A 13,662-nucleotide genomic window follows, 5' to 3' on the forward strand; every position below is an offset into this window, starting at 1 on the left:
TGTTTTAAACATCAATTATAAAATGGAAGTTTTATTTACTTTTGCCGTATATTGTACAATTATTAGAAGTCGTCATCCCCACACACTACCTGTAAAATTCGTCACTATATGGACTACCGTTCACAGTGATAAAAATTCCACTTGATATTGCTTTGCTTTCTTTTGTTCCTTGGCAACGGACCTTGAAGGTAGATGACGAAGGTGGAAAGGGAGAGACAGTAAAAATTATTGTCGGTGAAAAGGTTTGCCAATGCTTAGTGTACGATGCAGACGTTCTTTTTTTTTCCTCTTTTGCGACGGCATTCCAGAAATGAAGAAAAAGGTGGAATTTTCCTTAATTTAAAAATTAATATGTATGCTTATATCTTAAGCATAAATCGCATTCAGAACCGGACACCTTAAATCACGAGAAAGGTCGCTTACCAATGCGCTGTAAATGAATTCAGACCCGGACATATTAAATTACGAAAAAGGTCGCTAGGCCAATGGCTTACCGATTTTCTCAAATTAATGATAAATATCCCTGATGTAAGCTATGCTATCTTAGAATACACATAAGATCGCAAATAACTAACTATTGAAATCGATTACGTTCAATTCTGTTGACTAAGACACTACGAAGATAACGTTTTCAATATGCCAGCGCTAAAAAAAAAGCCTAAGCATGATATTTTATATACCTTATAGTATATATTTTAAATATCTTAGAACTCTGGTAACAAACAATATGACATTTAGCGCTGATCGCAATAAGTTCAGGTAAAAAGGTATTTGAGAAAATAATTGATTTTGAAATTATTTAGCTGTCATTGTTTACTTTAGAAATGGAAAGATGATTGTTGGTTTTTGCTTTTATGACCCTACTGCTTCAAGAGGTTATTATTGTTGTAAATGTAAACAAAAATACCCTAGTACATTATAAGCATGTAGTTATATATAATGCTTTATGTAGACTCTTATATACGAATATATAACATATTAATTCAATTGTTCCCTATATAAGCATAACCCAGGTAAAAATGTACTTCATTTGTTATACATGGTATAGGTATACATGCTTTCAGATATACAATTTTTGAGTCCTAAGTTTGAAACGCATTGAATGAGAGGGTTTCGTAAAATTCAAAATACTTGTTTCAATAGAGGACCCAAATAGAGGACCCGTTATTCGTAAAGTAAAATCGTATACTGTATGTGTCCAAAAGTTTCTAACAAGTAGAAGGATAAATCCCATTTATACTGTTACAAAATCTTCAATGTGTGCGGTAGACAGGTTGTAGCGTTATGGTCGTTTGTGGGTGACGGTCAGACGAATAACCGGGCATGGCAGTGCGACTCGGCTAGTGATTCTGGTCAAGAATATATAACACTGTGGACGGCAACCTACGTAGTGTCGAACCACAACAGGAGAGTGTGCGAAGGCGACTACCATATATAGCCGCAGAATTAAAAATCTGTTGTGATAGTCCGATTCTACCGAGTGATACACTAAGACTTTGAGAAAATCAATTGGCTTGGGAGAAAGAGCAGTGATAGTGCAAAAGTAAAAATTGGATTGTTAAAATCCGATGCCGTTTAAAAGTTATACCCAAAACGTTATATTAGTTTTACCACTTTTGAAAAAATCAGATAGTTTAGCGGTAAAACCGCTATAAATAGCTACATAAATTTCTAAAGGTTGTTACTTCAGAACTACTAAAACTGAAGGCCTATATGTCGTTGAAAGATATTTTAAAATGCTATTCAAGGCTGCTTTACATAATTTGTCTAAATACCATAATTTGAAAAAATTTGACCAAACGTTTTTTTAAATATTTTTTAAAATCTTTTTTTTCTATTACTCGAAACGGCCTTAACGATTTCTGTTTAAGCTTTAAACAGTATAGAGTGATTCTGTGTAAAACGTATAGAGATTTTATTTACGGTCTCAAAACGATTTCATAATTTTATCACAATAGTACACCAATTATAAAGGATTGAAAAAAAATAAACCCATTTGACAGAAGCAATGATATGGCGATACCATTTTTTGTTAAGTGGTGTAAAAAACTACTAGTTAATTATTATTGTTTTAACCTTTCAGATAACCGATAACTTTTTCCAAGCAACTTATAATCAAAACTTAAAACTAAAATTTCAATCGCGTTTTTTTGCAAATCGGCATTTTTAATGTTTATAAAAACGAGTTTCCCCACAGTTCATTAAAACAGTTTATATCAAATAAAATATCAATGCAGTCATTTCTTGATATTATTATACCCGTTACTCGTAGAGTAAAAGGGTATGCTAGATTCTTCGGAAAGTATGTAACAGGCAGAAGGAAGCGTTTCCGACCCCATAAAGTATATATGTACTTGATCAGGATCACTAGCCGAGTCGATCTAGCCATGTCCGTCTGTCTGTCCGTCCGGATGAACGCTGAGATGTCGAAAACTATAAGAGATAGAAATGCAGATTCCTGAGCTTCTTACGCAGCGCTAGTTTGATTCAACAGCGTGCCACGCCCTTTCTAACGCCCACAAACCGCCCAAAAGCTGTGGCTCCTACAGTTTTAATGATAGAATGAAAATTTAAACTGAAATGAATTGTTCATATCAATACCTATCGATTGACCCAAAAAAATTTGCCACGCCTTCTTTAACGCACATAAACGCCTACAAACTTAAAAAAATCGTAAGTATGAACGCGGATATCTCGGAAAATGTAAAAGATAGAGAATTGGGATTTCAGATTTAGATTCCGTGGCCTTGAGCGCAGCGCATTTTTGCTACGCGAATATGCCGCGCCCACATACCGCCCAAACCTGGGTCGCCCACTATTTTTATTCTTGATAAAAAATTGTAACTGAAATGTATTGTTGTCATCAACACCTATCGATTGATTGAAAAAAAATTTGCCACGCCCACTCTAACGCCCACAAACCGCGAGGTACTCGACTATAGCGTTCTTCCTTGTTTTAAATAAATCTTAGTAATAGTTGTTCAATAAAGTGTTGGGTCGCGTCATTCGGCTTTCAAATATTTACATGCATAAATAAATACGTCATTCTCTGGAGCTGACGTCATTGCTTTATTTAACTTCTTAATAACGTTCAAACTTTGGGGCGGTTTGTAGGCGTTGGAGTGGGCAAATATTTTTGAGTCAACCGGCCATTTCTGGATTTCAGGTTATTCTCAGCCTAAAATTAGTAAAATAGTACAAAAATCACTTGTTTGAACTTACAAAAGCATTTTGCCACGAAGAAAATCATATGGGCTTAGCTCAATGGAACACAAAGTGGTGCGTCCCGACACCTTTTTGTTTTAGCCAAAACACTTTATATTATACCCGTTTCTTGTAGAGTTAAAGGGTATACTAGATTCGTCGGAAAGTATGTAAAAGAAGGAAGCGTTTTCGACCCTATAAAGTACATATATTCTTGATAAGAATCACTAGCCGTCAGTCTAGTCATGTCTTTCTGCCTGTCCGTCCGTATGAACGGAATTTATAGGAGCTAGAAATTTGGGAATTGGCTTTTTGCGCAGCGTATGATTGTTTCAGGAGGGTGCCACGCTCACTGTAACGCCCACAAACGCTCACAAACGCTTATAACGCTCAAACACGTTTCGCACCCATTTTTTTTTCAAATTTTTGAAAAATTTAAATTAGAATTTGCATTGATTATAAATGTCCATCTACATGCCAAAAATGGTTCAATTCGAACCCTTCATTAAAAAGTTTTAAGCAAATACTACTTGTATATCTATATATCCCTCGCACTCTTCTTAGCCGAGTAACGGGTATCGAATCGTCGATAGTTCTCTCTTGTTTTAAAAATAATGTTGTAACGAACTGCTTCCGACGCGACTAGCTCAGAAATATTTTAAGTTCGTCTCACCAAATTAATATTGCGTAGCAGCCTTTAACCCAAGAAAATGCAAGATATCCGACTGGGACAAATCTGACAAATTTATTGTTATACCCGTTACTCGTAGAGTAAAAGGGTATACTAGATTCGTCGAAAAGTATGTAACAATGTAACAGGCAGAAGGAAGCGTTTCCGACCCCATAAAGTATATATATTCTTGATCAGGATTACTAGCCGAGTCGATCTAGCCATGTCCGTCTGTCCGTCTGTCCGTCTGTCTGTCCGGATGAACGCTGAGATCTCGGAAACTATGAGAGCTAGGCTATTAAGATTTGGCGTACAGATTCCTGAGCTTCTTACGCAGCTCAAGTTTGTTTCAGTAGACTGCCACGCCCACTCTAACGCCGACAAACCGCCCAAAACTGTAACTCCTACAGTTTTCATGCTGGATAGAAAATTTGATCTGAAATGTATTGTTCTCATCAATACCTATCGATTGACCTAAAAAAAAGTTTGCCACGCCCACTTAAACGCCCACAAACCGCGAAAACCTGTGACGCCCACAATTTGCATGCTAGATAAAAAAAAATGGAGATATGCAAGCAGCAAAGCGAGAATAAAATGTGCCACCTACCGGCGGTAGACAGATTTAAGCGTTATGGGCGTTAGAGTGGGCGTGGAAAATTATTTTTGGATCAATCGATAGGTATTGACGAGAACAATACATTTCAGTTAAAATTTTTATCCTACCATTAAAACTGTAGGCGCCACAGTTTTGGGCGGCTTGTGGGCGTTAGAGAGTGCGCTGCGCAGGAATCTCAGGAATCTGCATGCCTAATCCCAGTATTGTAGCTTGTATAGTTTCCGAGATCAAAGCGTTCATACGGACAGACGGACAGACAGACATGGCTAGATCGACTCGGCTAGTGATCCTGATCAAGAATATATATACTTTATGGGGTCGGAAAGGCTTTCTTCTGCCTGTTACATACTTTCCGACGAATCTAGTATACCATTTTACTCTACGAGTAACGGGTATTAAAATTGTCAATTTCCGATGATGAGGATGAGGATTATAGTCTTTTATTAGGAATGTGTCTTTAACAAAAATAGTTTAGTAAAGTCAAATATATGGCAAACATCGTTTTTTTGTAATCTTAGTTATACCAAGGAACCTGTAGGTGTTGACCCCATTACCATGGAAAAGTAGAAATGGTTTCTGGCCCTATCTAGCCATAAAACTGTACCTACCACAATTTTGGTCGGTTTTTGGGCGTTGCGATGCGCAGGAGTCTTGCTAGCTTTTATAGTTTCCGAAATCAAAGCGTTCCTATGGACAGACATACTTTTTAGGGTCGGAAATGCATCCTTCTACTTGTTACATTCTTTCCGACGATTCTCATGTACCCTTTTACTCTAATAGTAACGCGTATTAACATATTTAAAAAAAAATTACTATGACATAACCCAAAAACGCATTGGTTATCTAAAATTTTGGAATAATTCCTAAAAGGTCCACGGTTCCGTAAAGTGTTTAACTTAAAATAATTATTTGTTATGTAAGAACATCAAATTTTAGACAACTTTGACTAAAATACAAAATAAAGGCAATAAATCGTCAATTCCTTTTATTTTTTTGGAACCTATTTTTTATGAGTGTTGAATTTTAAGAACTCTCAACTTCATTCATGATTTAATAACTACTTAGTTTAAAGTGGGGATTATGCTAAAACTGTACTAAGTGGAAGGCATCTTAAGGCTTGACTTACCTACACAGCTCGTGCTTGGCCTGAACGCAATTAATATCGTCGGGCTTGACATCGAAATATGTATATTTTAATTGAAGTGTCTGGTTCAAATCGGTCTCTTAAAATAATTTATCATGTTTAAATAAGTAATTATTCCCTAAACCGTTAAATTACTGAATTTTTGAATTTTGGTTAGCCCTTATCAACTGCTCAACACAAACTATATTTCCAAAAATTTTAAGTTTTCATTAACTTCTAATCTAATTAGAAAGTGTCCTTAGTTTTTATTATCTTGTTCATAACCACATAAGACGTTCCCTCAATTGCTTTCATTTTCAGTCAAACTTTCAGTAACTCAGTAACTTAACAGTTTACTTAATACCAAACAGTCAACATAAATTGATTTTTTAAAATAAATATTTCAGTATCTCGCCTCATGAGCTCGTCAGCCAGTGGGACAATGAGTCATATGGGAAATATGAGTGGTCTAGCAGCTTGCAGCGTAAGTGATACAAAACCACTACAGTTTCCTTTAGCGCAAAGGAGAAAACGGAGAGTTTTGTTTACACAAGCTCAGGTTGGTACTATATATCCTTATTCTTAAATAATCTTTAAATGACATGGGATATCATATTGGAAATAGTATTATCTTAAGAACCCAATCTTACTTGCCGTTGCAATAAAACCGAAAATAAATTGTAAAATTGAGTCACTGGAACAAAGGGGACGCGCCCTGTAAATATGTTAAAAATGTATCACCATTTTTCTCGAAACACCTTGTTTCGATTTTGTAAAGGCCATTCAGGCTTAATCTAAAGGTTTCTTCTTCGTGACAACAAAGGTTTAAAAAGAGTTGTTCGCCGTTTTTTATAAACATAATCAAAACTTTATAAAGCGTAAAAATATGTACATTTTACATACGGTACAATAGGTGCACTGTTCCTAGTAGTTCTTTTAAAAATCAGTTTCTTTATAAATAAAAAGTGTTCCGATCTAGAAATTTTTTTTTGTGTGCTGGAAATATGTTTGTAGAGAAGTACGGTATTTCTTACAATTAAAATAGTTTGCATAAAACATTGAATATCTTGAAAATGACGAAAAAGTACAAAAATGTTTCTTTGGTTCTCTTAAGTTGGAAAGGAAGCTAGCTTCGTCAAGCCGAAGTTTATGTACCCTTGCAGGTCGTTCCTCTGGGAGCCATGTATATACAAGGTTTTTCGATTTTAAGGAAATTTAAGTAGTAACAAGAAAGAACGATGGAGATAAATATATACAACCAGCGACTGTTAGAACATTGCACACCCCGCATCAGCGCCACCTAACCGATTTATTTATTTGCTTATAACTTTTTAATGGATGGTCTGATTTGAACAATTTTTGGCAAGATGGTAGATACTGACAATGAAAAAAATGTTAGACCGGCTTTAGCGTATGGGTGTTTGTAGGCTTTACAGAGGGCGTGGCACCTTGCTGAAACAAACTTTTCCAGAACCTCAAGAATTCGCATGCCAAATTCCAACTTTCCACCTTTCCATCATGACCAGATCTCGGCTAGTGATCCTGATCAAGGATATACGAGTATATACTTTATATACGGAAACGCTTCCTTCTACCTGTTACATACTTTCCGACGAATCTAGTATACCCTTATACTCTACAAGTAATGGGTACAACAACCATGTTACCAACCATGTTTTCACATACATTTTCCGATGGCAGCTATATGATAGTTATAACCATACGATTTAAAAAAAATAAAGTTCTAAATAGGGACCCAATCTCATAAAACCTCATACTCTGCACAAGTACTGACATATTTTTTTTCATTCTGATTAGTTTTTAATTTTCAGAATCCACCTTTTCTGTTCCATTACTATGAATAATTAGGTAAAAGTTGGCGACAAGACAAGTTTCTTGAACAAAAACCCTTTTTTTGGTTATTTGTCAAGCCGTTTTTTCGATGAAGGTTACATTTTGGCAGTTCATAACAAACAACTTAAAGCTACGGGCTTGAACAGTCTTAGTTTTAGATATGACAACGAAAACAAAATTGCATTTACTATTTTAAAAAATATTCAAAAATATGGGCGCCACACAAAAACCTCAAAAAAAAACATTGCCTAAATAGTCATTGGATTTTAGACAATATTAAGTAGCCTAAGCTTTTGCTTAAAACTTGTAGGCAATTAAGTTAAAGATTTTTAGGAAATAGAATAGTTACGAAGCGCACCAGAAGAGTGTGCAAAGGCGACTACTATTAATAATCTGCAGTGAGGGTCCGATCATATTGAGTTATATACCAATCGAAAGGTACCGCAAACGCTAAATGGATTTCATACTTTAATAAAATCAATTGGTTTTCGAGATAGTGTAGAAGAGCAATTTTAGAAACTGTACACTGTTGGGGACGGCGGAGATAAATGCCCCAGTTTATTCTTACAGAAAATACGCGAAAAATAATAAAAGTTATTCAAAAAACAAGATTTTTAAAATGAAAATTTTAATTTTTAATTTTTTTAACAGTTGTTACGTGCACAAATTTGAGATCCTTTTACCCTCTAGTACTCCCTGTTAGAGGTGTCAGAACATCGATGTTTTTCACCCAAAAAATCGATGAAACATCGATGTTTTAAAAAATTAAAATTAAATTTTGGTAATTCTTAAATAGTTATGTCGGAACGACCCGACTAATTAACAAAAATCCGTATTTAGAGGGCGATGAATCAAGAATTTTGGTGTAAAAATTATTTTGGGGACGCGCTTAGTTTATTTCTTTCTTATTGTTTTTAATTTTTGTTTTTGTTGGTTTTGTTTTTAGTAATTTGCAATGATTTAAGTTGCATTTAACATGTGTGTTTTAAAAAAACACCAATAACTATAAGTGTATCTTCACTTATACACAAAATATACATACATTTATGCTTATATGTGACAAGTATATAAATCATTTGAAATTTGCAACTCTTTAATGAATATTATGTAGCCCTAAAAAGGGTCGATTTGGTAAAAAGGCAAACTTTAAAAATTTCTCCTGGCTAAACTAAGCGCGTCCCCAAAATAATTTTACACCAAAATTCTTGATTCATCGCCCTCTAAATACGGATTTTTGTTAATTAGTCGGGTCGTTCCGGCCCGACTATTTAAGAATTTCCTAAATTTTTTAAATTATTAAAATGCACACTTGTGGTTGCATTAAAAATAGAAAACAAAACATTTATTCACTTGGTGTTTTAGACTGAGAGAGAGATCATTTCGGAGATCATTTCTTATAACTATTGTAAATTAAACATTTTTGTTTTGTTTATAATTTTTGTTAATAAACATAAGTTTGTCGACGACGTCAGGCTTTGTCGACGTCAAGAATTTGTCCATCTTAGCGCCGTCGCCTGCACCACCAATTTAATGTTCTATTACTGAAAAACAGCAAAAGAAGAACTTTAATATTATAATAGAAAAAATTAAAAAAAATCTGCTCTTCTACGTACCTTTCCTTTGCCGGCACAGAAACATCGATGGTTGAAAAAAACATCGATGATTTAGAAAATTTCAAAAAATCGATGCATAGATGTTTTCATCGATGTTTTGACACCTCTACTCCCTGTACACTTAGCTGAGTAAAGGGTATCTGATAGTTGATGGCATTAATCACTGTGGACGGCAGTACACGTAGCGACGAAGCGCGCAAGAGAGCGTGCGAAGACAACTACTACATATAGCCGCAGAATTGAAAATCTGCCATTATGGTCCGATCGTAACGAGTGATACACCAATCGAAAGGTATCGCACTAACTAAGAAGATTGCATACCAAGACTTTGAAATAGAGATTTGTTTGGGAGAAAAAGCGGTGAAAGTGTAAGAGTAAAAATTAAGAAAATTGGAGCTGCTGGATACGGTGGGGATAAAAGCCGCCAGCTGTCTAGCTAGTTTTATTCTTCCTGAGAATACGCGTCGAATGACACCTCATTTGTTGAAATCCGATGTCCCGTTCAAAAGTAATTCAAAAAACAAGATTTTCTTCTTCTTCTCAAAATGAAAATGTTTGTCCCTTTGTTTGTGGGTTTGTTGCATCCCATCTTAGTTTAAGGGTTTTGGAAACCCTATGGGTGTATAAAGTAGCTTGAACTAGAGAACGTTTGTAGATTTCGAGTTATGACAAAAAGTTATTTTTTAAAACCACTTTTTGACTATTTTCTCAAAATTAAGTCAAACGATTTCCTTTTAAATTTCAAATCATATAGCCCTTGAGATTCCTTAACTTTTGATATATAACACTTTTTGCCCTAAAAATTACCGTTTTACCGTTTGGAAGATATTAAGCGATACAAAGTGCAACTCGTTTCAGCTCCGTATACGAAATATTTCATACTTATTGGAATAAACAAGAAAAAAACCGATTTGATGAAAAATATTCTTATTAGATTTTTTAAACGGAAAATCTGTAATGGTTTTAGGGTCCTTTACGTGCATGAAGCTAATCGAAATAGGAAACTTGATCTATTTGTTCTACCACTTTGGAAAAACCCGCTAGTTCGGCGGGAAATATAAGAAACGACAGAATTCTCTTGGAATCTGAAACTATACAGCCCTTGAGATTCCAAACTTGTGCTATTAAAATAGGTAATTGAAGCGATAAACTTGTTATTAAAAAGTTTAATATTCATGGGGACGACTCCTAGTCATGGTACTGGGGTACTTAAACTCTTGTGCTGATATCAAACAAAAACACCTCTTATCGAGGTAAACAGTAGTGGCGAACGCGCCTTTAACAACAATTTCTGACATCAACAATTGTGACGAAAAATGATATTACATTCGATAAAATAAATAAACTATATTAAATTTATGTACTCGGCACGCTACAACAGAAAATTTACGTGTAGGTAAATAAATATTTAATAAATATATTTAATATAGCTTATTTATTTTATCGAATGTAATATAATTTTTCGTCACAATTGTTGATATCAGAAATTTTTGTTAAAGGCGCGTTTGCCACTACTTTTTACCTCTTTAAGAGGTGTTTTGTTTGATTCTATAAAAGCCGGAAAGCTTTGTGTATAAATTCTCCCACAGATACCAAATCCAAGGGTATATAAGCTTCGGCATGCCGATGTTTTGGTTTTTTAAAAAAATAAGGAAACATTCGCTTAACATTTAAGATGTTAGGCTTGAAATTCTGACTGTGTATACTTGCATTTCTACACACGTGTTGCACATGCTTACCAAACGGTAAAAAGGAACGTACTGAATGGGCAAGCAAGCATTTGGACAATGTAAATAAAAAATGCTTTTATTTATTCGTCGTCGTCGTTAAGTGTACGGTAAACAGAAAATACAATTTTCATAATAACATTCTCAAAATATAAAATGTATTTACTTTACGTTTCTTTAAAAAAATAACAATAAATAAAATTATTGTGAGAAACACTGCTGTGCTTCAATATCGAGTTATTGGTTAAGAACAATGTTGCATATCACTGTGGACGGCAGTCCACTTAGTGACAAAGCGCACCAGGAGGGTGTGCGAAGAGACTACTATATATACACGAAGAAATGAAAATCTGCTGTAATCGTCTGCTTGTTTCGAGTGATACATCAATCGGAAGGTATTTCCAAAACTAAACGGATTACATACCAAGACTTTAAAAAAAACAAGGAAGAACGCTATAGTCGAGTACCTCGACTATCAGATACCCGTTACTCAGCTGAATAGAGATATGCAAGTAGCTAAGCGAGATTAAAATGCGCCACCTACCGGCGGTATACAGATTTAAGCGTTATGGGCGTTAGAGTGGGCGTGGCAAATTTTTTGACCCCATAAAGTATATATGTTCTTGATAAGCATCACTAGGCGAGTCGATCTAGCCATGTGCGTCTGTCCGTCCGCTCTACGCAAACTAATCTCTCAGTTTTAAAGCTATCGGGGTGAAACTTTCCCAAAAGTCTTTTTTCTTTTGGAGGTAGTATATAAGTCGGAACCAGCCGGACGGCCAACTATACCTTATAGCTCACACAGGAATAATCGGAAGAAAATTGTTATACCCATGCAGAGAGTATATTGATTTCAGTCAGAAGTTTGCAGCGCAGTGAAGGAGACGTTTTCGACCCCATAAAGTAAATATATTCTTGATCAGCATCACTAGACGAGTCGATCTAGCCATGTGCGTCTGTCCGTCCGTTTCTACGCAAACTAGTCTCTCAGTTTTAAAGCTATCGGGGTGAAACTTTCCCAAAAGTCTTTTTTATTTTGCAGGTAATATATAAGTCGGAACCAGCCGGATCGGACAACTAAACCTTATAGCTTACATAGGAATAATCGGAAAAGATTGTTATACCCTTGCAGAGAGTATATTGATTTCAGTCAGAAGCTTTCAGTGAAAGAGACGTTTCCGATCCAGGATGCAAGGGTATACAAACTTCGGCTCGCCGAAGTTAACTTCTTTTCTTGTTTTTTAATTATAGCTTTGGTGTTTATACCCGGTACTCGTAAAGTAAAAGGGTATACTAGCTTCGTCGAAAAGTATGTAACAGGCAGAAGGAAGCGTTTTCCACCCCATAAAGTATATATATTCTTGATCAGGATCACCATCCGAGTCGATCTAGCCACTCGTAAATATGAACTTAGATATCTCGGAAACTAAAAAAGATAGAGAATTAGGATTTCAGTTTTAGAATCCGTAGCTTTGTACGCAGCGAAAGTTTACTACGCGAATACGCCACGCCCACACTAACGCGCACAAGCCGCCCAATCCTGTGGCGCCCACAATTTTCATGCTAGAAAAGAAATTTAAACTGAAATGTATTAGTCTCGTCAATACGTATCGGATAATGCAAAAGTTTGCCACGCCCACTAACCAAGAGCAAAACATTTTTTTGGGTCAATCGATAGGTATAGATGAGAACATTACATTTCAGTTAAAATTTTTATTCTAGCATCAAAACTGTAGGAGCCACCGTTTTGGGCGGTTTGTGGGCGTTAGAGTGGGCGTGGCATTCTACTGAAACAAACTTGTGCTGCGTAAGAAGCTCAGGAATCTGCATGCCAAATCTCAATAGCCTAGCTCCCATAGTCGAGTACCTCGACTATCAGATACTCATCTAAAGAGACAAAAGGGAAATGGAGATATGCAAGCAGCAAAGCGAGACTGAAATGCGCCAACTACCCCTGATCACAATATATGGTTATGTCGGCGGAAGACAGATTTAAGCGTTATGGTTGTGAGAGTGGGCGTGGCAAACTTTTTTTTGGGTCAATCGATAGGTATTGACGAGACTAATACATTTCAGTTAACATTTTTTTTCTAGCATGAAAATTGTAGGCGCCACAGGTTTGGGCGGTTTGTGTACGTTAAAGTAGGCGTGGCAAACTTTTTTTGGGTCTTTTATTCCTTCCTTCTCTGCGTAAAAAACTTCTGACCAAAACTAAAATGCACACTTTTCATACATCACTGCGGACGGCAGTCCACTTTGTGACGAAGCCCACTGCCTCACTGCTGTGATGGTCCGATCATAACTAGTGGTGAAACAATCCAAAGATAATGCAAACAAAGAAAACAATTTGAATTCGCTTGGAAAAAAGATCAGCGAAAGTGTAAAAGTAAAAATTTAGAAAATTGAAGATTTGTAAAGATGAATTATGTGATTAATGTTTAAATCAAAAACTTCTGATATCAAACAAAAACACCTCTTAACGAGGTAAAAATCCAGTGACGATAGCACCTTCAGCAAACAAAAGTTATAATATAAACTTTTGTGACGAAAATGTATTATTCGATCTACTAAATACCTCGACTATCAGATACCCGTTACCCAGCTAATAGGACCAAATGGAAATGGAGATATGCAAGCAGCAAAGCGAGATTGAAATGAGCCATCTACCCGTGATTTCAATATATGGTTATGTCGGTGGTAGACAGATTTAAGCGTTATGCGCGTTAGAGTGGGCGTGGCAATCTCTTTTTTTTGAATCAATCGATAGGTACTGAGGAGATTAATACATTTCAGTTTAAAATTTGTATCTAGCATGAAAATAGTGGGCGCCACAGGTTTGGGCGGTTTGTGGGCGT

General features: G+C 35.8%; 1 protein-coding gene across 9 annotated transcripts in view; it reads left to right on the forward strand.

Annotated features, from left to right (window-relative positions):
- scro (scarecrow) overlaps window positions 1-13,662 on the forward strand; it is an 83,407-nt gene that overhangs the window by 22,470 nt on the left and 47,275 nt on the right. For 8 of the 9 annotated variants that reach the window (XM_065868473.2, XM_065868471.2, XM_065868472.2 and 5 more), the window contains one exon: window positions 6,021-6,172. The exons of the other annotated variant lie outside the window; for it this stretch is intronic. In XM_065868473.2, coding sequence (XP_065724545.1) covers window positions 6,021-6,172 — 152 coding nt within the window. The remainder of the gene's footprint in view (window positions 1-6,020; window positions 6,173-13,662) is intronic. 9 annotated transcript variants of the gene reach the window in all.

Source organism: Drosophila suzukii, chromosome 3, assembly GCF_043229965.1.
Source record: "Drosophila suzukii chromosome 3, CBGP_Dsuzu_IsoJpt1.0, whole genome shotgun sequence".
NCBI classification, from domain to species: Eukaryota; Metazoa; Arthropoda; class Insecta; order Diptera; family Drosophilidae; genus Drosophila; species Drosophila suzukii.